This window comes from Camelus dromedarius, chromosome 27 (assembly GCF_036321535.1).
Source record: "Camelus dromedarius isolate mCamDro1 chromosome 27, mCamDro1.pat, whole genome shotgun sequence".
Classification (NCBI taxonomy): domain Eukaryota; kingdom Metazoa; phylum Chordata; class Mammalia; order Artiodactyla; family Camelidae; genus Camelus; species Camelus dromedarius.
In genome coordinates this window covers 7,262,410-7,288,498 of record NC_087462.1, presented here as the reverse complement: position 1 = coordinate 7,288,498, position 26,089 = coordinate 7,262,410, and the positions used below count along the sequence as shown (strand labels likewise).

Sequence of the window (26,089 nt, the reverse complement as noted above, 5' to 3'; positions counted from 1 at the left end):
ACACTGAGCTTATTCGGATCTCAGGGCCGAATCACCATTTCAAGTTGTTTGCCCATTTTAAAATTGAGTTTTCTATCTTATTGAGCTGCAAGAGGTCTTTGTAGATGCTGAGCACAAGTTCTTAAATATTTTCTCCCAGTCTGTGGCTTCTCGTGTGCCAATTATTATTACCGTTTTCACTATTAATTCATTATTGTTACTATTACTATTTTTATTAAGCGGTATGGGCCCAACTTTTAGGGCCAGCCCCGCCATGCTTTCAAGGAACTTCTGGTTTTGAAGTGCAGGTAACTGATTCAAGGTGGTAATTGCATAAATGTTTTCACTGAAGGCAACAGGTTGTAATCAAGGAATAGCAACGGTCAGAACTTTTTATTGGAAAGATTCCTTTGGGAGGAGCAGAGGAACTGAAACGTAAACAATGAAAGCAAGGTCAGCAGGATTCCCCTCTTATATTGGGCCCTCCTGGACCCTCACACATGTGCACACGCACACGCACACGCAGAGGCCACCGGCTCCTCCCAGCTGTGAGGGCTGCGCGCGCAGCCCCTGGAGAGCCTAACCGCCGCTCAACGGCCAACCCCGCCCCGCTGCGCGCGCAAGTTCCCCTAAAGGGGCGGGGCCAGGAGTGTGCGCCTCAGCACGTGCGCGGGGGCGAGGAGTTCCAGGGGCGGGACCGGCGCGTGCGCAGTGGGGGCAAACAAGAAGGCGGGAAAAGACAGGATGGAGCGACACGGGGTACGCGGCGCTTGTTTCCTTCGCGTGGGCGGCGGTCAGACGGACAGGGAATGGCAGCGATCTCAGGCTTCCCTGGCGGACCGGAGCCCGGTCGCCTGTCTCCTGCCATCGGTGGCTCCTCGTCCGGCTGGGCCCCGATTTCCTGACTGACAGACCTGGCCCTGACTAACAGACCAACTGTATGACTGACGCGTTCAGCCCAGACGAGGACTGACTTCCACGCTTGGCGAGTGGCAGGAGTAGGGTAGAGAGAGACTCAGACACTCAACGCGCCTCACCCGTTTCTTTTCTTCTTTTTCTCTTACCTCTTCTCCCTCCTCAAAGGACTCAAGCCGACCAACACCCCAGTTAGGAGCCCAGCCCCTCCAGCGCCCCATCCGGAGCCCCTGCATTCACCCCAGCCCCTCCGGGTCTCCCCATCTCAATCCTGTACCCCTGGCACAGGGTCCCCCTACCCCACGCCCCCAGTCCTCATGGTGCCTGCCCCAACTCCCCCCGTCTCTTCTGGGGGTCCCCACCATGCCGCAGAGGCACACAGGGTTGTCAAGGGTTGAAGAGGCGGGAGGTGAGGAATCTGACTACTTCTAGCCCTCCCTTCCTCCTTCAACCTCTCAATTGCTGGCTATGCTCACAGGTGGACATGCCCCACGTAGAGGGCAAGGACCAGGAGCCACAGCTGTTCAGGGAGAGCAAGGAGCAGCAACAGGGCGAGGAGAACCGCGAAGAGGAGGCTGGTCGGGGACCAGCTAGGTGAGGAAGAACCAGCCCAATGGGTCCAAACAGACCCCTGAGTCCTCATTCACCCTTTTCTTTCACAAGACCCTACCAGTGTCTTCTCTTGGTGTATTTGTTGCTCATACTTGTCCAGCATCTCCCATGTGCCTGGGATATAAGTGCTGGGGACACAGCAGTGAGCTGACATTCTGGAGGAGGAGAAGGTCTATAAACTCAGAAATATACAGTAGTCAGGGGAAGGGGAGGGAAATAGGGGTAGAACGCATGCTTAACATGCATGAGGTCCTGGTTTCAATCCACAGTACCTCCATTTAAAAAAAGAAAAAGAAAAAAGTAGTCAGGGGATGCTAAGTGCTATGGGGGAAAAATAGGGAGAGAGTGACAGGTGGCCAGTTTAGATCAGAGGGTCGAAGAAGGCTTCATGGAAGAGGTGACAAGTGAACCATGAGGGTAGAGACAACTATGCTACAGGCAGAGAAACAGCAGCTTCAAAGGCCCTGAGGAAGAACTATGCTAGAGCAGCCTGAGTAAGAAGGAGGTAGGCAGACAGGTAATGGGACTTTGGATGATAATTACCCATGAAGAAGTCTGGAATAGAGAAGTGACAGGAAGTGACTACAGCAGGGTGAGGTCTGTTGTTAATAACGTTTTATTGGAACAGGGCTGCTTCTGCAGAGGTGAATTGTTGTAACTGAGACCATATGGCCTGAAACACTGAAAAGATTTCCTATCTCACCCTTTGTAGAAGTTTGTAGGCCTCTGGACTAAAGTATTAAAAGGCTCCCTCTGGCTGCCATGTAGAGAATAGATTATCGAAGGTAGGCTTGGAAGCAGGGAGGCCAGTGATAAGGCAATTGAAATAATTTAGGTGCAAGATGACTCTGACGTGGATCCCAGGTGGATCCCTGGAATTGATGAGAAGTGGTCAGATTCTGGATAGATTTAAGAAAATAGAACTAACAGAAATTGCTAATGGAGTCAATGTTGGAGTAAGAGAAAGAGCAGGGTCACGGATGACTTTCAAAAGATGTTTTTGTCCTGCACATTAATTTACCAGATATTTATTGATAGTCTATTTTGCCCAGGCACTGTTTTAGATGCTGGGGGTACAATAGTGAACAAATCAGAATTCCTGCTCTCTTGGAGCTGACTTTCTTTCACGTAGCAGTGTGCACTTAAGGTTCCTCCATGTCTTTTCATGGCTTAATAGCTCATTTCTTTTTAATGCTGAATAATATTCTCTATACCACGTGGTACATTTTCACAATGTGCCACAGTCTATCTACTTGCCTATTAAAGGACATCTTGGTTGCTTCCAAGTTTTAGCAATTATAAATAAAGTTGCTATAAACACTCACATGCAGGTTTTGTATGGATGTAAATTTTCAGCTCCTTTGGGTAAATATCAAGGACCACAATTGCTAGATCATATGGTAAGAGTGTTTTTAGTTTCATAAGAAACTGCCAAAATATATTCCAGAGTGGTTCAACCCTTTTACATTCCTGTCCTCAGTGAATGAGAGTTCCTGTTGCTCTACATCCTCACCAACATTTGGTGTTGTCAGTGTTTTGGATTTTTCCCCATTCTAACAGGCGTGTATCAGTATCAGTGTTGTGTTGACTTACAACTTCCTGATGAGGTATGAAGTTGAACATCTTTTCATATGCTTATTTGCCATCTGTGTATCTTTTTTGCTGAGATGTCTGTTCAGATCTTTTGTCCGTTTTTAAGTTGGGTTGTTTGCTTTCTTATTGCTGAGTTTAAAGTGTCCTAGTATATTTTGTATATCATTCCTTCATCAGGTATGTGTTTTGCAAAGATTTGTTCCCAATGTGGCTCTTGTCTTTTCATTCTCTTAACAGTGTCTTTTGCAGAGCAGAAGTTTTAAATTTTAATGAAGTCCAATTAACCAATTTTTTTCTTTTGATATTGTGTCTAAGAAGTCACTACCAAACCCAGGGCCATCTATATTTTCTCCTATGATATCTTCCAGGAGGATTATAGTTTTTTGTTTTACATTTAGGGCTATGATATCGATTTTGAGAGAATTTTTGTGAAAGGTGCAAGGTCTGCGTCTAACCAGTTTTTCTGCATGTGGGTGTCCAGTTGTTCCAGCACCATTTGTTACAAAGACTCTCCCTTCTCCACTGAATTTTCTTTGTTCCTTTGTCAAGGATAAGTTTACTATATGTGTGTGGGTCTATTTCTGGGCTGTCTCTTCTGGTCCATTGATATGTTGTCTATCCTTTCACCAGTACCACACTATCTGGATCACTGTAGCTTTGTAGTAAATCTTGAAATCAAATGGCATCAGTCTTCCAACTTAATTGTTCTCCTTCAGTATTGTGTTGGCTATCCTGGGTCTCTTGCCAAGCTGACTTTCTAAAAGATAGACAGTACTTTTAATGTGATTTTAACTGGTGGCAAAGTGATGTGAAGAAACAAAACAGAGAAGGAGCAACTAGAGTGACAGGGAGTTTAGTTGGAGATCTCTAAGGAGGTGACATGAGAAGGAGACAGCCAGGAGGTACCCATGGGCCCAAACATTCCAGGCAGAAGGAGCCTCCATTACAAGTCCCTGAGGCAGGAGTAAGCTTGGTGTGCTCACAAAACAGTGGGAAGGCCAGTGTGTCAGGCATTGTGATTGGTACTAGGGGTAACCCGGGCACATCGGACAGAAACCCTCATACCCTTCTAGTGCTCCCATCTGACTGGAAGGCATATATTGAACAAGTACTGACACAGAAGAGGTCGGGGTCCTGGGAAAACATTTCCCCTGTGGTCAGCCAGCACTAAATGAGTGCCCTCGAATAGGTGATGCTAAGTCATAAGGTGACGGAGAGTCGGTGCTGAGTAAGCTTGGGGTTGGAAAGAGGAGCTGAGAGAATAGCTCATGCAAAGCCCCTGCCCATGGCTTCAGGGAGCTGAAGGCAGGCCCGTGTGGCATGGGCAGGGGCATGAGTGCAGGAGGAGGGCTCAGCAGGGACCAGGTAACGGCATTTTGTTGGCTATGAACTTGATCCTGAGGATTTTTTTCTGTAACAGCTTTATTGAGCTATAATTCACATACCATACAATTCACCTACCTGAAGTGTACAATTCAGTTGTTTTTAGTGTATTGACAGAGCTGTGCAACCATCACAGTCAAATTTATAACATTTTCATTGCCCTAAAAAGAATCCTTGCACCCCTTAACCATCACTGCGTCTTTCCCAGTCCCTGGCAATCACAACTCTACTTTCTGTCTCTACAGATTTGCCTCTGCTGGATATTTCATATAATACTGGAGTCATACCCTTATGTGGTCCTTTGTGACTGGCTTCTTTTACTGAGCATGATGTCTTCAGGGTTCACCCATGTTGTAACATGTATTAGAACTTCAGTCCTCTATGTGGCCGAATTATATTCCATATTATGGATCTATCACATTTTATTTATCCATTCATCAGCTGATGGAAATTTGGGTTGTTTCTGCTCTTTGGCTCTTGTGAGCAATGCTGCTATGAACAGCCATCTATCAGTTTTCATTTCTCTTAGGTAGATACCTAGGAGGGTCAGAAAAGTGACATGCATTCCTGTTATAAAAAGACACTGGCTGCTTTGTGGAGAATGCGTGAGAGAGGGCATGAGTGGACCTGGGAGAGAGGTGGGAGGCTCCTGAGAGGGTGGCATCTAGCAGGGTAGATGGAGAGAAGATGCGGGGGGCAGTCATTTAGTGAGGCATGAGGAAGAGGATGAGCCGAGGTTGTCTCCCAGCTTCAGTGTGCTGGAGCCAGCTCCTCCTAGCAAGAGCCAGTTCTACTTATCTCTTCTCAACCTGGCATTTAGTGATTTCATGTTGGTAGCTTGAAATTGGCTATAGTAGGAGTCTTTGCACCATGGAAATTGGCAAACACTACAAATCAAGGCTTCCCCCCTCTCCCCACCCAGAGAGCCAGTTGCTAAATGCTTACCAGCACACTACTGCTCCTCAATTTCTGGCTTGAGGTGGCTTGCAGCAGGTGGTGGTCTCCCTGGCAGAGGTGAGAACACGAGTTCCATTTCGCCCTTGTTGAGTATGAGGTGGCCGGAGACATGCACATGAATGCGTCCAGGACAGGGTTGGACTTTCTGACTCGGAACTCATGGTGGGGCCAGGGCTGGAGATGGGAGTCACTGTTCCAGTGAAGCACCTCACCTGGGGATAGAATGAGGCTTGGGACAGGGCCCTGGGGACTCCAGGCAAAAAGCCAGCTTTCTCTGGCCTCCCAGCTTCCTCAGTTGTAAATCAGGCCACAGGGTGGAATGGTTTCCAGGTGTGTGCTGTCAATTGGTGACCAAAAAAAAAGAAGGAAATGGCTGAAGTAGTTTGTTTGATAATGTCTTCCTGCAAGTAGCACAATTAGACTGGGATCTAAGTGGTGAGGAGACAGAAAATTGCAAATCATTGAGAGACTTCAAGGATTTCCAAAAGAGCTCTGGGCCTAGAAACAGATGGGTTAGAACCAGTGCAGGGACCAGTTAATAGATCCAGCAGCAGACTCTCAGTGACATGATTAAAATGTGAACACATTTCGGGAGAGGAAAGCAGAGGGTGAAAGGAACAGGCTCGGCAGCTTCGATTCAAACCTTCCCCCTTCCTGGCTGTACTTCAGCAAAACATCATTTTGCTCAAGCGCCAGAGATTCTGTTGTGTTTCTCCTTGAATGTTTGATTAGCTTGCCTCTCCTCCTGGGACTGCTGCCTGTGGTGGTCATAAGTGGCTGGCGGATTGTTTACTTGTATATCTGTTCGAGGCCACGGAGGGAGGGCTCCACCGGCGGGCGGCTCTGGCTCACACGCCTGCCAATCACAGCTTTACCTGGAGCGAACAGATGGTCTCTTCACTTAGACCCATTTCCTCTGCCGTTCCCGGGCCCCCTGCCAGGCTGGGCCTGGCTTGGATCTATGTCCTAATCCTCGAAGCCGAATTAGGGACTCCGTAGAAGGACAGACCATCATAGATGAGCACAGGGATGTGTTCACAGCCCCCACCCCGACCCCCCCACTGCCCAACCCAGAGCACAAGGGGCCTACTGTGTTGGGCCAACTTCCACTCCCTGGCCTCCATCCAGGCTTGGGCAACAGAAGCAGGCCCGGGAATGGGGGAAGCCAGTGGAGAGGACATGGTGCATTTTGTTTATTAAAGTTAATTGGTGAATGCAGGCCCAGGGAAGCCTATGATTCATTAGCATCCTGATTAATATGCAGCTGCTGAATATTAAGAAAAATGAAATGGAAAGGAATCAATCCCCCAAGGAGAGGTTGGGGGAAATCAAGCAGCTCTCTGCAGACATCTGATGCAGGCCTTTGTCCCACAACGAAATTTGAATGAGCCGAATTCAAGTGATTTTTCACCATTTGTGTAGCTGCCACAAAGACCAGTTCCAGCCTCATCCCTTGAGCCAGAGAGAGGAGTGACTTTGAACAGTTAGCAACTCAAGCAGTTTGTGAGCAATTACACAAAAAGAAGCACCGGGTTCTATCATTGATTTTAATTTCAGTATCCTTACACTGTTGGGATAACAAAGCAACTGCAGGTACAAAGTGGCTCAAGAGCAAGAATGTTACACCAGGCTCTGAGGCAGAAGTTCATTCATTTAGGTATTCTGGGAACATGAACATTTGCGATGCCTTTGGAATGAGTGCAATGCAGTCCCTACCCTGAGCATACATGGTGACCTGGGGGGAACTGACATGTACAAACTGGCAGTGCTGTGATTAGTTAGCAAAAGTATGGTGGAGATGCTCAGAATGTTGCCTTCTGAAGTTGACAGAAAGGGAAAATCATTTCAGGTGAAGTCTGATGGGTTTGGTGTAATTGTGGAAGGTTCCAAATCACTAGGAGTGGAGGGTGAAAAGAAGTGGGGGCCAGGGCCCTGGAAAACCTGCTGTGCTGTGCTAGGGAATTTACTTGATCCTGTGGTTGGTGGGGGCTCTTGGAGGCTGGGGAGCAGGAACAGGAGTGCAGTATCAGATTTCAGGTCTAAGGTCACTAGGGCCCAGATGAGAGTGATAGGCATGGGGTTGTAAATGGTTGTAAATGGAGGAGATGATAGGTTTGGGAGAAATAAAGGAGATAGAAATGAGACTTTGTGACAGGATACAGAGGAACAGAGAGAAGCCAGGCTCCAGGCTGACTGCTAAGTTTCTAGTTGATAACCAGGTGGCTTTTGGTGTCATTCAAGGAAATGAGCAGGGAAGACAATATTGGGTTTGGGGGGAAATAATGTTGATGTGCAAATTTAGAGGCATTTGAGATGCCTCTGGGACAGCCAAGTGGAGAAGACCCAGAGGCAGTCAGGTGTGTTGTTGGGAGCTTGGGAGTTAGGCGTGGGCTGGTGATGATGTTTGGGAGACGTGGAAGTGTGGATGATAATGAAAGTCCTTGCTCGTCATTCATTCATTTACTCAATGCTTTCATTATTCTTCACGTGAGGGATAGGTACTGGGGACAGCAAAATGTTTTTTAACAAGAATGCTCAGGGAGCCTTTAGTTGGTCCATTGTTTTCTACCTGATATGTCTTTGCTATAAAATGCCTGCCTCAGTCAGAGGCACACTTTCTCGTCTTGACAAATGCACTGAACACAAGTGTCTGGGCTTGGAGGCAGATGAACATGCATGCTTTGTGTGAAGCCGGAGGAAGGAGGCATAAATCAGAGGGAAGTTATCTTTCATTCATTCAAGAAACAGTGGAGGACTAACTATGTGCTGGATGCTGGGAATGCAGAGGTAAACGGGACACAGCCCTCTGGGGAGAGAAGGGTCTTAACAGTGACAAGCACACAGTGGTAGAGATGGGCTCAGGGTCATAGCTAGCTTCTCAAAGGAGGCAGTGGTCTGGGCTAGGTCTCACAGGTCAGAGAGCAAATACATGCAAAAGCCCAGGGGCAAGAAGCAATCAGGTAAGGAAAACATAAGGACCACGACACAGCCAGTGTCTCAGGCCTGAGGACCTTTGTGCAAATGAGAGCCGTGGCTATCGTGGCTCTTGTGCATCCAAGTTTCAAAGTGCTTGTATCCTGAGCCAAAAGGAAGAGCTCAGGCAGTTGGGGAAAAGCCAAGAAACATAGTTGTCTGGAGAAAGCATCTGAAAATCAGGATGTGTTTTTCTAAGTATCAGTGTCTGGCTTGCAGTCATGGCTGACTCTATGATTGTGTGTGAACCGGTGTATTGAGGAACTGCTGTATTGTCACCTCCGAGTCTCAGCCATTCAGAGCTGGAAGCACCTCAGGGGGTAAGGAGGAAACTAAGGGCCCAGGGGAAAGCAGGATTCAGGGAGTCAGGCCACCTGGGTGCCACACCCAGCTCTGCCAGTGACTGGCTGGTGATCCTGAGAAAGTGACACAACTGCTCTGAGCCTGTGTCCTCAGCTATGGGGTAAAGATGATAGGGACAGACCCCAAAGCGTGGTAATGAGGATGTAGCAAGAAGAGGCATGTAACTTAGCATGGTATGTGGCAGATAAAGCAGGGAAATAGGGGGGGAGCTTACCATAATTTTTTTTCTTAATTTAAATCACCATTGGGTCTGCTGAGCAGATTGCAACTTTTTTTTACATGAACCTCATTCATAATGCGTTACCCACAATTTCCACTTTCATGTTTCTAAAGCAGAGTGAAAACTCACAGGCCTTGACAAAGCGATCTGTATACAGAATCCTTCTAGATTTTTATGTTCTTTGCCCCATATATAGTTGTCTCCCCCATACTTGATTTAATAGTTGTTTTATTAAGCTCTTTATTCATTCCATTAAGCTTTAGACAGCTGTCACTTTTTCACCATTTCACTAGCTAACAAGCTAACTGAATTGCATCATTATAGTCATGTGTACAGTGTGGGACAGACCTAACTGTCTAGGGGGGCATTTTTAAATTTTTATTTTTTAACATAACTACCTCTTGACAGGCCACCTCACCGGGTAGGAGCAGAGACATGCAGGTACACTGGCCCCAGATGGTCTGCATACTGTGAGCATCACCCAGATTTAGAAAGGGATGGAAAAAGATGCAGCAGGTTGGTGACGGGAAGATCATCTAAGAAAGCATCTAAACTATTTTTAATTGATGCTTATTTCAAAGCAGCAGGTTGGTGTAATAAAACAACTGTGGGCATTGGAGTCAGGCAGATCTCCTTGTACTGGAAACTTGGGCAGATTTTGTTTGTGCTTCTGGGTCTGATTTCAGTTATAAGATGGGGATGCCGTCCCTGCCTCTCAGGGGTGTATATGAATGAAATAAACAAGTGTCACCCATGAGAGACACACAACACGGCTTCTCCTCCCACCATAGAGCTAATTGAGACCACTCTCAGGAGAGTTTGGCGCTGATCTCAGTTTCCTATACTTTCAGAAGTCAGGTTTCTAGCCCCTCTGTCGCCACCTCCAGTGCCAACCGCCAGCTGATGATGCTGGAAGGAAAGTCGGGACCCTTTTCCTCTCTGGACTCGAGCATTGACATCCTGAAGAAGAGGGCCCAGGAGCTGATCGAGAACATCAACGAGAGCAGGCAGAAGGACCACGCACTCATGACCAACTTCAGAGACAGCCTCAAGATCAAGGTGCGAGATTCCTCACACTCACTGTGAAGCCCCAGTGAAGGTGGGGTGTTCCTCATGCAAAAGGTGAAAGGCGGGGGCGGGGGGAAATGAAGGCAATAGCTGTCATGTTCCCTGCATGGTGCTAGGCAATTTGCCCATTGTACTTCATTTTATCCTGACAGCAATCCTGCAAAGAGATAGAACCCATTTTGTAGATGTGAAAAATGAGGTTTGGAAATAACTTGCCCAAGTCCAAAAACTAGGATGAAGAGCCAAGATCCGTCTGTACCCACAGCCCAGCCCCTTACTTCATGCCAGGGCTAACGGCTGTGGGAGTAGGGGGCTGAGGCATAACCTGAGTTATTACTCCTATCTGTCCTCCAGAAGTCCAATGATTTGTGACAGGAGAGTAGAGGTCCCGGGACATGCCTGGGGCTTGTGTCTAACAAAGCCTGATGTTATGTTCAGATCTGATATTAATGGCTGTCCCTGATGCTTCTTCAGAATGCATAATGGGGGGGTGGGGTGTGAATATAGCTCAGTGGTAGAACGCATGCTTAGCATGCACAAGGTCCTGGGTTCAATCCCCAGTACCTCCATTAAAAAAAAAAAAATACATAATGGATCCTGTGAGTGGGACAGCTTGTTGATTCTACATGTCATCTCTCAATGACAGACTTGACTTTTTTCCCTTTTTACGCCCCCCATCCCTACCTACCTGGTACATAGAAAATTTAGACAGTAGAGAAAAATATAAAAAGGCAGAAAAAATATAAAAACATTCATATGATACCACCACCCAGAGCCACTTGGCTGCATGTTTTCTTCTAGTCTCTGCTCTGTGTACTTTCCTCCTAACCTGCTTGAGCTTATACTATTTACATAATTTTGCACCTTGCTTTTTAAAAAGAAAAGTTTAACCTGTAGGCAGTTTCACCCCTAGTCACTGGAGTTGTTTTTACCACTTTTATAAGAGAAACTGCAGAAATCTTAAAGAGCCATCTAGAACAATGTCTTGTGATGCCTCTTGTTTGCTTTTCCAAAAACACACCTTATTCTTTAAAAGGTTTCGGACCTGACAGAGAAGCTAGAGGAGAGGATGTATCAGATCTATAATCACCACAACAAGATCATTCAGGAAAAGCTCCAAGAGTTCACCCAGAAAATGGCAAAGATCAGTCATCTGGAAACAGAGCTCAAACAAGTGTGCCACACTGTGGAGACCGTGTACAAAGACCTGTGCGTCCAGCCTGAGGTATGACAAAACTCAAGCATGCGGGCGCAGCCTGAGGAAGGAGAGTTATAGCAGCAAAGATGAAAATCAATGTCAATAGAAAGCAGGGGCATTAGCCCCGGCCGCCCTAAACCCCACAGGGGCCACCACCACCACGAAACCCGTGATGATCCCCATCTCACTTGTGACATTGTGCTCCCCTGTCATGTGAGAGCTGGACCATCATTTCCCATGCTTTGTGTCAGCTCTGTGGTGATAGAAAGGACAAAGTCCCCTCTGCCCTCAGCCCGGAGCCCTGGGCAGTGCCTAACCAGGTTTATTTATTACAGCTGAGCCCAGGACTCAGCCACAGACCAGATCACTCGGGAGCAGGGGAAGTCCCCGCCAGGTCCCAGCCCACTTCACTGCCCCGTGTTCCTTTTTCCTGTGACTGAAATAACTTTCAGTGGTTACAAGTAAATGTGTCCAACACTGTGGGGTCAAGCATGCAGACTTTATTATCTCTCCTTCCCCTTTGCTCTGCTCCAACGTCCAGCATAAGGCACTTACCCCACATGAGAGGGTCAGAGGGCGCACAGTGAACTCTTGGGGTGTGTATTGGGGGGGTAGTTTGCTTAGGCAGACACCAGGTGGGTCTCACAAGTTGCCTCCGTGTCACTCTCGTTCCCTCTCCCTGATACCCTGTCAAGAGAAGCTTCTGTTCCAAGGTTAGTGAGTCTGTTCCCATCCATAGTGAAAAGTGGCTTGAGAAACTCAGTACAGAGAGTCCCCTCTTCTTTTTAAGGAACACATTTGAATGACTTCAAAAGGGAAATTTTGATATTTAAAAATCAGTGTCTCTCACTTCCCACCATAAGAATTGGCTCCATCTGCCACCTCTCTGGCTCAGCTCAGAGCACAGCATCTCCCTGGGAAGGAGCTTGGTACCACCCAGGCTCCCGGGTGAAGTGTGTTCACTTGCTGGCCATGAACGCCTGGATCCCTGTGATCGCCCTTCCGAGTATCAGAGCATGAATATCATGAGTGCCTGGGAAAGATAAATGCAGAGTTGGTTTGGAGTCTTAACGGCTCACAACCTCCCTTTAAATTCAATCTTCATGTCCCCCCCCACAGGCTACTATTTCGGAAGAAGAACAGACCCACAAAGATGGAGAATGCTGACAGCTGCCAGGAGAGCCCCTCTTAGTGACAGCCACCAAGGGAAGGCTTAGAGGCCACCGTTTAGGCTATGATGAGAAAATTGTTTTTCAGAGTTCTGTAATGCATCTTGGCAAAAAACAAACAAACAAAAACCCAAAGCTCCTTGTGCCAGGCCCAAAACTGCAGGAAGTCCAGCCCCCGCCTTTGGCCCAGCTTTGATGCTCCCACAGATTCACTCCACCCCCAACCCCACACAGTTGATTAAATGTTTCATTTTCAACCCAGCCATGCTTCCTTCCAGCAGAAGTGGAGAGAGCTGATGGGCTTTGTGGAAACGTATCAGGCCCCTCCTCACCCACAGGAGGGATGGGAGAGCAAATATGAGACAACTGCTTGTCCCATCTGACCCCCAACATCCTGGAGCCACTGCCCCACATCCCATCCCATGCCCTCACGTCTAGGTAACACTTTACAGCCCTCAGTGTTTGCATTTGCTTTTCCTCAGCTCCCAGGGGTGGAAGGCAGAGATCATGGCCTCCCTTTTAGGGAGCAAAATAACTGTTTTCTTGCTAAAGGTGCAAATCTGACCCTGCCCCTCCCCTGCATAAAGTCATCTGAAGATCCACCCTGCTTGTCCTCAGGGTACCTGTCCTCAGGGTCGTTCTCGCACCTGTAGGATCACCCCCCTGCTGTTTCTGGAACATTCCATCCAGAATAGCACATGGATGCTATTTAACCATCTCTGCCCAGGGAGCTCCTACACCTCCCTCAGAGCTTAACATGGTCCCACTTCCTAAGAGATTTGAGCACCTGTTACATCTCCCTCTATTTCTGTATGGCTCACACTGGAATTGTACATCTTTTTTCTTTTTAATCATCATTTTCTTTATCTGTCCTCCCATGAGGCAAGGGGTTCTGGGCCCCATGTGAGTCACCACCAGTTGCCAGGTACAAACACCTCAGCCTGAAAATGATTTACCTCTTCTCTTTCTCACATAAAATAGGGTGCAGCTGCACTCTCACTGCCTTGCATTCACCAGCTCACTGGGCACTGGGCCCCACTGTGGGGATGCCGGAGGAAGCTGTAAGCAGGCTTCGGAACATCCCTCCTCCAGAGCATAATGGGAGAAAGGACTGGGAGTGTTTCACTTCCACAGTCCCAGTGAGCCACTCCAGATGAGGGACACAGAGTGAGATTTGCCCCATTGACACCGCCAGTTGGTGATGGCTGGGAGTAGGACTTGGGCCTGCTTCCCCTCCCCTTCTTGCTGCCCCTCTTCCCCAGTGAGGCCACTGTGACACTCCACCCCCTCCAGGGATCCGGCCCTCACCTTCGTAAGTGTTCACAGACTCCAGGTTCATGACATGCCGGATCACGTGATACTCGTCAGAAATCCCATTCCCCCCGAGCATGTCTCGGGCCTGGCGGGCAATGTCCAGGGCCTTCCCACAGTTATTTCTCTTTAGCAAGGAGACCATTTCTGGGGTGGCCCTGGGAACAGCACAGACAGGCAATAAGCACTGGATTACAAAGAACTGACCCTGCGCTGGGTGTCCAGGCATCCCTACGCCCTGGGCCAACCCAACTGGGGGCCAGGGGTGGGGTGGGGAGTGGTTACGGTCGCAGCAGCAGACACCAAGCTTCCAATGAGGGAGAGGCAGGGTGGCCCTGGGCCATCAAGGCCAAAAGGGAGAGAGAAAGGGATGAGTCCCCAGGGGCCACCAGGAGAGAAGGACTTCTCTCTCCAGGACCAACTGCCACCATGCCCAGAAGCGGCACGGGGTCCTCCTGCCACACCTCCTCCCCGTTTCTCCCCAAACACACAGCCCCTACTTGTCTTGATCCTTCAAGCGGCCAAGTCGCAGACAGGCTTGAAGGCCCAGTGTGATCTCAGTGAGCATGTCTGCCAGCTTCTTCTGAATCAGTTGGTTCTTGGCCAGTGGGACACCAAACTGGATCCTAGGTGGACAAGGTCAGGGTAAGTATGGGGGGGGGCCCACTCCCCAGTCCCATCCCAGGGTCCCACAGGCCCAGGAAGCCTTCCCAGGCTGCCTCAGCCCCCACTCAGCTCGCTCTGGCCCTGTCGCTGACTTAGCCACTCACTGCTCAGGACTTCCTAGGCCATTTCACAGAGCGGGGAACTTAGGTCTAGTGGACAGGGGCTGGGGGGGTGGCTTGAGATGGAACCTGAGCCCAGCCACACCCTCAGGAGTTCTCATGGCAGCCCCCACACACCTGTCCAGGGTGTACTGCCGGGCCGTGTGCAAGCAGAACTCGGCGGCTCCAAGCACGCCCCAGGTGATGCCGTAGCGGGCATTGTTTAGGCAGCCAAAGGGACCCTGTAGGGTTAAGAGGGGGCCTCAGCCCCACCAAGAGAAGCTGAGAGACCCTGTACAGAACTCTTATGTAGGGGGAAGCCCTCTCCCCAGACACCCCAGACATGCAGTCAGTGTAAACGGGGGACTGACTCAGGGCGGCTGTTTAAGTCACACATGACCCTGGCACCAAAACTCATGCTCATGAAGTCTTGCTCACTGCCTGCAGACTCTGGGTTTGCACACAGTTCTACAGTTCTACCCAGCCCAGGATCTGAGTTAGATGCTCAGATCTAGGGGCTGATGTAAGGAGACAGGAAGATGCACATGCATCAAAGGATTAAGCTGGTTCAGGCCCATGTGTCCCAGGCAGAGCCAGCATGAGTGAGATGGTGGGGCAGCTTCTACACATCAATGAGCCTCTCAAAATCACTACGGTGTGGGCTCTTTGTGTGTCTGTTCCCCAGCTGGGTCCCCAGCATGGAGCCTGCCCAAGAAAAGTGAACCAGTAGGTAGCCTCATACCAGTTCCCAAGGTGGCTGCTGCTCACCGACAGACCAGATGCCTTGGGCAGCACATTCTCCTCTGGCACCTCCACATCATCCATGATAACCATACCCGTGGCTGAGGCCCGCAGAGAGAACTTGCCCTCGATCTTGGGGGCCGAGAGGCCCCGCATCCCCTTCTCTAGCAGGAAGCCCCGAATGCAACCATCTTCACACCGAGCCCACACTACAAACAAGTCAGCCACAGGCGAGTTGGTGATCCTGGAGGCGGGACAGACAGTGAGGGGTCTGGCCACCACCTACTGCCCTTGCCCACCTGCCCGAGGCACCCAGACCCCTCACCAGGTCTTGGTCCCATTGAGGGTGTAGCTCCTGCTGGATGGGTTGTGGCGGGCTCTGGTCTCCATGCTGCCAGGGTCACTCCCATGGTTGGGTTCTGTGAGCCCGAAGCAGCCCAGGAGCTCCCCCTTGGCTGCAGGCGTGAGACAGGGTCATGAAGCTGCCTGATCTCCATTCATTCCCTCTCCTGAAAATTGTCGTCCTCTCCACCAAGCCAGGACAAGGCAGGTCTGGCCCTGCCCTCATAGCACTCCCAGGCGGTGGGGAGACAGGTCTTACCCAGGCCATAATTACAATACCATGATGAGGAGAGGCCCCCACAGGAGTCAAGAAGGGGTTATCTAAACTGTCTTGAAGGGCAGTGAAAAGGAGTTAAGCAGGAAGAGGTGTGGAGAAGAACAGAGGGACAAGGTGTGCAAAAGCCCAGTGGTACAACTGAGAATTCCAAGTAGCTGGGAAGGAGCAGTCAGAAAAATGGCCAGAGATGAGGTGGAAAGGTCAGCAGAGGCCTGTTCACGTGCGATCTCATGGACCCAGTCAGGGACTTCAGACTTTAAACTTTGGGCTGGAATGGGGAGCACAGAAAGTGAATCATGAGGGATATGATAGTGGTGAGAAAGAGGTAGAGTTAAGAGAGATCTAGGAGGAGGATGTGGGGTATGGCTCAGTAGCAGAGGGCATGCATGAGGTCCTGGGTTCAATCCCCAATACCTCCATTAACCAAAAAAAAAAAATAGAGAGAGAGCTAGCAGGATCAAACGTGGGGGTGAGGCCCAGGGTCTAGCAGGGACCCTAAGTGGCCACTGGTGATATCCTTGAGGTGTGAATAGAAAGCAGGGTTGGGGGACAGCCACACTCCTGAGTTTCAGACCACTGGGACTTTCTTCCTTCCATCAGGCTCCACAGGCAGCTGCTCACCCAGCCGGGGCAGGTACTTCTGCTGCTGCTCCTCACTGCCGTATGCGTAGATAGGGTACATGACAAGGGAGGACTGGACACTCATCGCTGATCTGTAGCCACTGTCCACCCTCTCCAGCTCTCGGGCCAGAAGCCCAAAGGCCACAGATGAGACTCCAGCACAGCCATACCCTGGTTGGGGGCAGGGCAGAAACAGGGCAATGGAGGACAAAGCCCTGCCCAGCTGAGACTAGTGACTCCTGGGGCCCAAGAGACAGAGCTATATATGGGCACCTAAGGAGAATGCACAAGGGTTTATTAGTTTCATCCCCACGGCCACTTTCAGACAGGATAGCAGCCTCTCTACAGGCTGGGAAACTAGGCTCAAGGAAAGGAGGGGACTTGCCAGGACACAGTGGAGAGAAATTGACCCTACCTTTGATAGTGGAGCCCAGCACACCAAGCTCCCCCATCTCTGAGATGACCTCCCGGTGAAAAACTGCAAAGGGACAGATGCACAACTTCAGGCGCAGTCCTGGTCCACTGGAATCCCCACCCCAGGGCCAGAGGTGCCCAAAGGCCCAGCTAGAGCAGCCAGAGCTGATGTGCATGGTAGAGGGTGCAGTTCCAGTAGCAGGAAGAGCTCCAGGGGGCCCACCCGCCTGCCTGGGCACCTTCGTTGCGATTGGCCAGCAGGATGCGGGGCATGAGGCGCTCCTGGCAGTAGGTGCGGAAGCTGTCCCTGATGAGGATCTCATCTGCTGTCAGCTGCTCCTCCAACAATAGTGGGTCTCTCCAGTCAAACTCTGGCCGCAAGGCTGAGGCGAAGTTGGAGGGGGTAGGACTCTACTCAGGCCCACCCAACCACCACACCCCACTGAATCCTCAATCCTCAGTCCCACCCCTCCACCCCTCGTCTCGCTCCCAACAAATGTGGGCTGCAAACAGGACTGACAAAGTAGCCTTTTTCCGGGAAACTCACTGCCTCAGCGCCTCTGGCCCTGGCCACGGCCCTGCCTCCCCGCCCGGGCTACCCTCGGATTCCGGGACAGAGCCCATCCGGACGGACAGACAGACAGTTGGGCAAGGGGTCGAAGAAGACGCGCGGCGCGACGAGGGGTCCTTACACTTGGCTGTTTGGCTCTGCGTCTTCCCGCCCTTCTCTGAAAACACAGAACGGGAAAATTACCCCGGGAAAGTTCCTGAGCCTCAAGTTTCTCCCTCCCCGTCCCACCCCTGGCCCAGCACTGACCCGTCTGCGCCGCCGCTGAGCTCCATGAGCGAAGGACGCGCAGGTCGGGTCCGCGGCTCAGTAGCCGCGCGTAGACGCCTCTCAGGGCCATGTGGGCAGCGAGTGGGCGAGCGCAACAACCACGGCCCACCTGGAGGAGTGGAGGCGTCTGAGCGGAGCAGCTCCCACCAGCTGCCCTAGCCCTTTGCACCCCTCGCCTCTCGCCCCTCTCGCCAGTCCTCACCTGAAGCCTTTCGGCTCACGGCACAGGATACAAAGCAACTGACCACGGCTTTTGACCTCCGGCGAGGGTGGGCGGGGTAGAGGATGAATAGGGCTTGTCATTGGTTCGTCCTAGTACCCAGCTCCTTCACGGCTCTGTTTTTAAAAGGGTTATGGCAGCCTTGCGGGTGGAAGCGGACGCGCCCAAGCCGCGGCATGTTAGCCTCTTTTAAGGAGCAGAACAGTGACGGGGCGGAAGGCGAGTGCGCCGACCCAATTGGCCAACTGTATTCCTGCTCTGATTGGCCTTAGGATGGGGCTCGGCCCACTCCTGGTTGGTCAGTAGTAGGGGGCGTGTGCAGTGGGAGTCAGAAGTTAAACCAGGATACTGAGGCACGAGAAAAATGAGTCCTGGAACCCAGGAGCGCAGAACTCGACATCTCCTTTAATGGGGCGCTGTGTGTGGAAGGGGGAGGTGGGTTCCAGTGAGCGATCTCAGCCCAAGCTGTCTGCCAGTCTGTCGCAGGAAGCATGTGTAGCCACATGTGACTGCGAGTGACTTGGTGTGATTCCTTGTGCTTTGTGATTCTGTGCGGTTGATTGAACCTGAGTGACTGTGTATCTGTATGTGAGTGGGGCTGACTGTGACGTTGTGGGGCTGTTGACTATGGGTGGTTGTGTGCCTATGTAACTGAATGTCTTTTTGGTTTCTTGTCTAATTGTAAGCTTGTGTAATGATATTCTGTGTGGTCATGTGTCTGTGTGATACTATGTGCATGACTGTGTTTTGATGATTTTTCTCTCTGGGTTTGGCTGTTATCTTTGTGAGAATATGACTAGATATTTGTGTGTATATCTGTGCAATTGTGTATACCTGTATGTGTCAGTCTATGTGCAGTTATGTGTGATTGTGAGCTTGAGTGTGACATGAGTATATACCTGAATGAGTGGCTGTGCTCACCTAGATCACTTTTATGAGCATCTGTTTGGTGTGCTTTCGAATCTGAATGCATCATGCTTGACTATATCTGAAAGTCCAAGACCCATTCATTTCCCAGTTGGGGAAAATAAGGCCCAGAAAGCAGAATGGTCTTGCTCAGAGTCACAATGGGCCAGGTGCAGAGCAGGGACCAGTACTGGGATCCAAGCCTGCTGCTTCCCAGGACAGCCTCCCCGCCACCCCACCCACCCAGGAAAACCTCTTCCCACATAGACACTCTGGGTAGTTGTGTGTTAGAGTGTTCTGTCTCACACATCGTCTCTGGCTGAGTATGATAGAAATAACTGTGAGATTGTGCCCTAATGTGATCACTAGCCTGCTTATCCCCAAGTGCCTGGGGACTGGGTGTGTTCAGACTCTTCCACTTTCTGGGCCCTTTTTGCCCTTAATATCCAAATAAAATGTTTTGAACCCTCCTTCTCATTCAGCAGGGAGTAAGCCCCTCACCACCCTGAAATGTCTAGGATTCTGCATAGCTCTTATTCTGGGCACCTCCCTCTGCCTGGAGCCAATGGCCTCCCTCTTTCCATCCCTTCCTTTAGCCAAAGCTCCCTGCTCTGGAGCTGTTGTGGGTGTTGGAGTTCTCTGATGCACAGTGGGTGTAGAGGGTGATGACAGCATACACACTAGGAAACCCAAAGAGTCTCAGGCTATTTTGGAAGACCATCATCTGTACTGGCTACATGCTCCCAAAGGCCTTATCTCCCAACCAGATGCCCCACTGCCCCTCTCTGAACCCTCATCCTCTTGCCTCACCTTTCAGAACCAAACATGCCTGTTAGTGTCTTATCCTAAATCAAGGAGACCTCTTCCCAAGAGAGACTCTGCTTTCCTATCCAGGAGACCACTCTTAATTTCAACCACATAGTTTTGTTGAAGTGAAATTCACATAAAATAAAATAAATCATTTAGAGTGTATAGTTCAGTGGCTTGTAGTATATTCACGACGTTGTGCAATCACCATCTCTGTCTAGTCCCAGAACACTTCCATCACCCCAAAAGGAGACTTGTACCCATTAAGCAGTCACTCCCCATTTCCTTCTCCTTCCCAGCCCCTGGCAACCACTAATCTTTCTGTTTCTGTGGATTTTCCTATTCTGGACATTTCATATAAATGGGAATCACATAGCATGTGACATGTTGTGACTGGCTTCTTTTACATAGCATGTTTCAGCCATGTTGTAACATGTATTAGAACTTAATTCATTTTTATGGCAGAATAATATCCCATTGTATAGATGGACCACATTTTGTTTATCCATCCGTTGATGGACATTTGGGTTGTTTCCACCTTTTGGTGATCGTAACTAGTGCTACTGTGAACATTGGTGTACAAGTATTTGTTCATGTACCTGTTTCCAATTCTTTTAAGTATATACCTAGGAGTGAAATTGCTGGATCATACAGTGACTCTATGTTAAACTTTTTGAAGAATCATCAAACTGTTTTCCATAGTAGCTGCACCACCAGCAGTGTGTGATGGTTCTCATTTCTCTGCATCTCACCAACAATTGTTATTTCCTTTTTTTTTTTTTTTTTTTTTACTAGTCATCCTAGTGGGTTTGCCAAGCTGGATTTTACATTACATTTTTGCCCCACCTCCCCTTTTGCAGCACATCATTTTTTTGTCTTTTTGTGTGATACATTTATGGTGCCCCAACTCTGGATGTGTCTGTGGTGTGACGTGCCTACATCTCGGTAAGGTTGTATGCCTTTCACTATCAGGGTGTTTAATTCCATGTTAGTGTGGGTGTCTGTGTTTGGGTGCGCCCCCTATTGTTTGGCATTACTAGTTGTGCAGTTGTGTGGCTAATTACATACTGTATCAGAGACAGGTGGCTGTGATTCTGTAAGGTTGTTGGTTTTATATGGTACTGTGTGTTACTGTGTCTGTGCCTGATGTAAAACTGTGTGCATGACTACATTATTGTATGCTTGTGAATGTGGGTTGCATTGATGTGTTTTACACTTTTGTGTCTGAGGCTTCATCTGTGTTTGATGGGGTTGTGTGACTGCATCTATTATAGTTCTGTGACAATATACCCAGGAATCTCCGTGTATCTGTTCAGTTGTGGCCTTATTGTGTCTGTGTGATTGTGTGTGATTTGGGTAACTGTGTGATTGTCAGAGCCTGATTATGACTTCTACATCTGAAGGATTGTGTGACTATAATATTGTACAACTGATGTAGTATATGGTTGTTTTCAGGCCTGGGTATAGTATGTCTGTGCATGGTCTCTATGACACACAGATATACAGTTATATGTGCAGGGACCATATGGGGTGTGTGATTTAGGGACTGGGAATTTGTGTCAGTACGTAATCACACAGTGTGTGTGTGTGTGACTATGAATTATGTGTCTGTGATGTGTGTCTCTGTCACCCACCTGGACTCCCTCAGCACCACAGTGGAGGTCTCTGGTGCAGAACCTCATATTCCTCCCCCATATTAGGTAGAATTCAAGCAGCAGCCAGGTCTCCTGCAGGTCAGGTACTTCCTGTGACCCAGTCCAGTGGTCCCATCCCACCCAGGAGTGGGGCTCACCTGCTCCCCAGCCCTCATCACACTGGAGCAGCTGTAACTGCACCAGTCTCAGCCTCCACACAGCCATACTCATGCAGCATACTCATACTTTCCCAGCCCCCACACAGCCATACTCAGGGGGGTGTCTATGGCAGACAGTGATGGCTGATTGGGGGGGTCTTTCCTGCCACTAGTCTCAGACCAGAGAGATCACAGCCCAAGAAAGCTAAAACCAAGCTAATTCCCATCCCCCAGCCCTTTCACTCACTGGGGAAAGAGCCTTGGCTGTTCTGGGCCCCCACCTGATAGCAGCCTCCAACATCTGGGGAGTCTGATAATGCCTGGCTTGGCAGGGAGTTCATGCCAAGTCCCGCCATCAGCACAGTTGCTGCTGTTTACTGGGGAAGGGGAAAGCTGCAAGGCCCTGGTCAGGGGCAAGGGTCTCGAAGCTCCTTCCCAGAATCTCCATTCTGCTCGTCACTCCTTCTCCAGGACAGTAACTGAGAGCAGACCCCAAGTCTCTCCTTTGGGAACCCAGTGCCTCACTCTGCCTAACCCTAGAACCCCCAACCTCAGAACCTCCAGCCCCTGAACCCCCAGCCCCTGAATATCTGATTGGCTTTGGATACAGGATCAATCTTTAAGGCTCAGCCCCAAACAGACCTCAGTGAGGTCTGTTCCCCAGAAACGGTGACCCCCGCCTTTGCCTGCCCCTTATCAGGGGCTGCAGCCAATGAGCTGAGGGCAGAGAGGAGCCCTCCAAGAGGCCATCAGAACCTCAGAGCCCACGAGGTCGCCAAGGGAGAGGAGGCCTGAGTCCCAGGGTGGGCACCAGCCAGCCATGGCTGCAGCGGAGACCGCCTTGCCCTCCATCAGCACGCTGACGGCCCTAGGCCCCTTCTCGGACACACAGGAAGACTTCCTCAAGGTGGGGTCAGGTGGGGTCTAGATGGGCTGGCTGGGGTTCCAGGCTGAGGCCACAGAGCTGGGGGATCAGGTCTGCATCTTGTCCTGGAACTCAGAGATCTGGACAGGACTGGGTGTCCTCAGTGCAAGCCAGGGGTCTGAACATAGTCTAAAAGCTTAGACTTAGTCTTCTGTCATAAAATACTGAGTCTGGGAACCAAACAACATGGGGATCTAGGCTTAGTGGGACAACCACAATTACCAGAGGGAAATTGCGGACGTGTCTAGGGGACATCCAGGAATTAATCTCGGAATTAATCTTGTTGAGGGACAGGGAAGGAGAGAGAGATTCTGGGGGGGAAACTGAGGCAAGGCTGAGCCTCCCCTAGCCTTCCATTCTTGGCTCTGCCACCCCTTCCCCCATGCCTGGAATGTGGCTCCAGATAATGTAAGTCTTATCTCCTGTCTTCAGCCTGACCCGATAGACCTCTGTCCTTGGAGCTGGAGAGGGGCGGGCAGTGTGAGACAGTGGGACAGAATGACATGACAGACAAGCAAACAACACCCCTTTACTGAGTCTCCGGCCAGTCTGCCCCATCAGGGCATCCGGCCCCCAACGCCTCTGGGCAGGGTACCTTGGTATTCACTGAAGCCTCCAGCTACGGGCTCCCTCCCACAGTGGTGGCGCACTGAAGAGGTGCAAGACTTGGGCCCGGGACCACCCGACTCCACCAGGCCACCCTTCCACGTGAGGCCTGAGTTGGAGGACACGCCCAGGGAAGACGAAGACGACGAAAGGGACTCGGCTACCCCCTGGGACCTGGATCTCCTCTTCAACAACTTCCCGTGTCCAGAGCCGGGCGGCGCGCCCCAGATCTGCGCGCCCCAGAACTGCGCTCTGGTGCCTGGCGAGGGCCCCGGGGCGCAATTCCCACCGCCTCTCGAGACTCAGGGCGCGTATGCGGGAGGCCCAGGGCTGGTGGCTGGGCTCTTGGGTCCCGAGGAGCACCCGGGCTGGGTGCGCCCGGCCCCACGAACCCCAGCCCCCGACGCCTTTGTGGGCCCCGCCATGATCCCGGCCCCGGAGCCCAAGGCGCTGCCGCTGCAGCCAATGTACCCGGGGCCGGGTGCGGGGTCCTCTAGCAACTATTACCCGAGGACGGGGCTTTCAGTGCCTGCAGCGCCGGCCGCCCCCTATGGGCTACTATCCGGGTACCCCGCGCTGTACCCGATGTCCCAGTATCAAGGGCACTTTCAGCTCTTCCGCGGGCTCCCGGCGCCAGCGCTCGGCCCCGCCACGCCCCACTCCTTCTTGAGTTGTCTAGGACCCGGGACAGCGGGTGCAGGACTCGGGGGGACCACAGGAGACCCAGGAGGGACTGCGGAAGCCGCACCGTCCAAGCGCAGTCGGCGATCGTGGGCACGCAAGAGACAGGCGGCGCACACGTGCACGCACCCGGGCTGCGGCAAGAGCTACACGAAGAGCTCGCATCTGAAGGCGCATCTACGCACGCACACGGGTGAGGGGGCGGGGCCTGGCGCAGGGGCGGGGCCTTGGGAGCAGAGAGCGGTCGAAAAGCTGTAAACCAGGAGCAAGGGGCGTGGCTAGAGGCGAAGACCCGCCTCAGGGTGCGGACCCGTAATGCCAAAGGCGGGGCTAAAGCAAAGTCTCGGCGCAAAGGGCCGGGCAGAGGAAGCTGGGGACCCGCCTGGAATGTCAGGAGCTGGACGGGAAGCAGTGCAGAAGGCGGGAAGGGACTGAAGGAGGACCCGGAAAACCCAGGAAGCATTTCAGGGAACTGACGGTTAAAACCTGAGCCAGGGACGGGCGGAGGAGCAGAAAGCCCTGCAAACTGTGTAGGGGCGGGGCTAGAGGAGGGACTGCAGGGAACGGACAAGCTTGGCATACCTGGTGCGGGGCCAAAGACATAGGGTTCAGATGTGGGGTCAGCGGGAGCAGAGTTGGGGGTCAAGCGCTGTAGCCAGTAGTATAAAGGAGGCGGAGCCAGACTGGCATACTGGAGCTCAGGAGATCGGACACAAGGGCAGAGTTAGTTTCAGGGGTCCAGACGCAGAAGTAGGTCCAGGAGAGTAATGGTAAATAGCTGGGAAACTGAGGAGGGTGGGCATAGGAGGAGAAGCTGGGTCTTTAGGAGCCGAAAACAGGGGCGAGAACATGGAATAGAGGCGGGGAGAAGGGATGAGGCCTATGCTAGCGGTACGCACAGAGGATGGGGCCACATGTACAGACCTGTCCAGGGACACAAGGAGAAGGACCCAAGCCTAGCAGGGGCACAGTGTACTCACCAGAGACAGGGCCTGGAAGACCAGGTGGATTTCGGGGTTCTAGGGCCAAGGCCAGGGGTAGGATTGCGCAGCACCTGGAGGGTCCCCTAGTGTAAGGGAGGGGTTAGAACACAGGGGACACTGCCAAAGGACGAAGATTGGGGCAGCATCTGGACACAAGGCAGGGTACCAGGGCACAGGAAGTAGGGATAGTGGTGTAGAGGATGCGACTTATGTCCATGAAATGAAAATGGACCTGGTGCCAGCAGGTACAGAAGAAAAAGGGTCGGGGTCGCAGAGGCCAGAGCTGAGTGCAGGTTCAGGCCCTCCCCGAGAGTGAATGTGCCTCCTTAAATTTCGCGATCTAGGCACCTCACTTGCCTCATCCTAGTTCTGGCCAAAGCTGGGCAAAAAAGTGCAGCCAGATGCAGGGGAAGACCCTGGGACCAGGGTGGGCAGTGGCACTCAAGGCTCCCTCGTCCCCCCAGGGGAGAAGCCATATGCCTGCACCTGGGATGGCTGTGGCTGGAGGTTCGCGCGCTCGGACGAGCTGACCCGTCACTACCGAAAGCACACCGGACAGCGCCCCTTCCGCTGCCAGCTCTGCCCGCGCGCTTTTTCGCGCTCAGATCACCTGGCCTTGCACATGAAGCGTCATCTTTGAGTCCTGCCCTGGCACTTGGACCTTCCTAGGTAATGGAGTTGGGACAAGAGCGGATCTACATAAGATGGTTTTCCCTTGAATGAATCCTCGTCTGGACTCTTGGCCCCACACATCCACCAGAAGATCAAGGACTGGCCCATAGACTAGGGTGAACCTCCAACGGAAGCTCCCACATGTCCTTGGCCACAGGGAGCCACACAGTCACGTATGGTCTCATAGACCCAGTGAAATAGATCTCCAAATAAACGGACTCTGATGGATACTTATATACTTCTGACAAAGAGACAGACCCTCAGAGAGCTGGACCATCAGACCAGCTCACAGGTTGCCTAGACAGCGGGAGGGGTTGTCGGGTGAGGCTTCCCACGGACCCTGATTCTAGAAATCTTCACACTGTGACTCCTGAAGCTCCACAGTGACTGGCATCTGCTGTGAATGGTTATGGGTCCTGTAAAAACGCCCTCCCAGATAAAGCTTCAGTATTGGCCTGACTTTGTGGGTTTTGGGTGCTGGAAGATGGGAAGATACTGGGGGGCCATACACACTCACATCCTCATCTCCTAAGCCTGCGCAACCCTCCTCGGTCATTGCAGTCCTTGTCGCCCCTCCTTTCCCCACCCCAAGGTCAGATTACATCGTCCTTGTCTCCTGCCTTGAAACCCAGGGACATTCACAGGGACCGTCTTCCTCCATTTAACAGCCCTCAGCCCAGTCCCAGAGCCCCAGGATCCTTCACCCTTCCATGATCCAAAGTGACCCTTTGGCTAGCTCCGGCCGGGGCGAAGGCGAGG

At 51.3% G+C, this 26,089-nt stretch overlaps 3 protein-coding genes across 5 annotated transcripts; 2 read left to right on the top strand and 1 right to left on the bottom strand.

Annotated features, from left to right (window-relative positions):
• Positions 1-698: 698 nt before the first annotated feature.
• On the top strand, positions 699-12,640 carry SYCE2 (synaptonemal complex central element protein 2). The gene is made up of 5 exons (XM_010993810.3): positions 699-738; positions 1,373-1,488; positions 9,847-10,054; positions 11,100-11,288; positions 12,381-12,640. The coding sequence occupies exons 1-5, from the start codon at positions 724-726 to the stop codon at positions 12,426-12,428; spliced, it is 576 nt and encodes a 191-aa protein (XP_010992112.1). The 5' UTR covers positions 699-723; the 3' UTR covers positions 12,429-12,640.
• On the bottom strand, positions 11,747-18,084 carry GCDH (glutaryl-CoA dehydrogenase). Of its 3 annotated transcripts, XM_010993814.3 has the most exons (12): positions 17,941-18,083; positions 17,718-17,847; positions 17,593-17,628; positions 17,140-17,283; positions 16,902-16,964; positions 16,487-16,657; positions 15,572-15,701; positions 15,274-15,490; positions 14,644-14,747; positions 14,242-14,367; positions 13,739-13,899; positions 11,747-12,294 (listed from the first exon to the last, which is right to left on the bottom strand). In XM_010993814.3, exons 2-12 carry the CDS (start codon positions 17,806-17,808, stop codon positions 12,221-12,223), a joined length of 1,317 nt encoding a protein of 438 aa, XP_010992116.2. In that variant the 5' UTR covers positions 17,809-17,847; positions 17,941-18,083; the 3' UTR covers positions 11,747-12,220. The 3 variants fall into 3 exon arrangements, with proteins under 3 accessions (XP_010992116.2, XP_064335960.1, XP_064335959.1); XM_064479890.1 differs by lacking the exon at positions 14,644-14,747 and having other exon boundaries at positions 15,248-15,490; positions 17,941-18,084; XM_064479889.1 differs by lacking the exon at positions 17,941-18,083 and having other exon boundaries at positions 17,718-17,902.
• Positions 18,085-22,170: 4,086 nt separating this feature from the next.
• KLF1 (KLF transcription factor 1) lies at positions 22,171-25,789 on the top strand. The gene is made up of 3 exons (XM_031437390.2): positions 22,171-22,370; positions 23,028-23,868; positions 25,123-25,789. Exons 1-3 carry the CDS (start codon positions 22,284-22,286, stop codon positions 25,296-25,298), a joined length of 1,104 nt encoding a protein of 367 aa, XP_031293250.1. The 5' UTR covers positions 22,171-22,283; the 3' UTR covers positions 25,299-25,789.
• Positions 25,790-26,089: the final 300 nt, after the last annotated feature.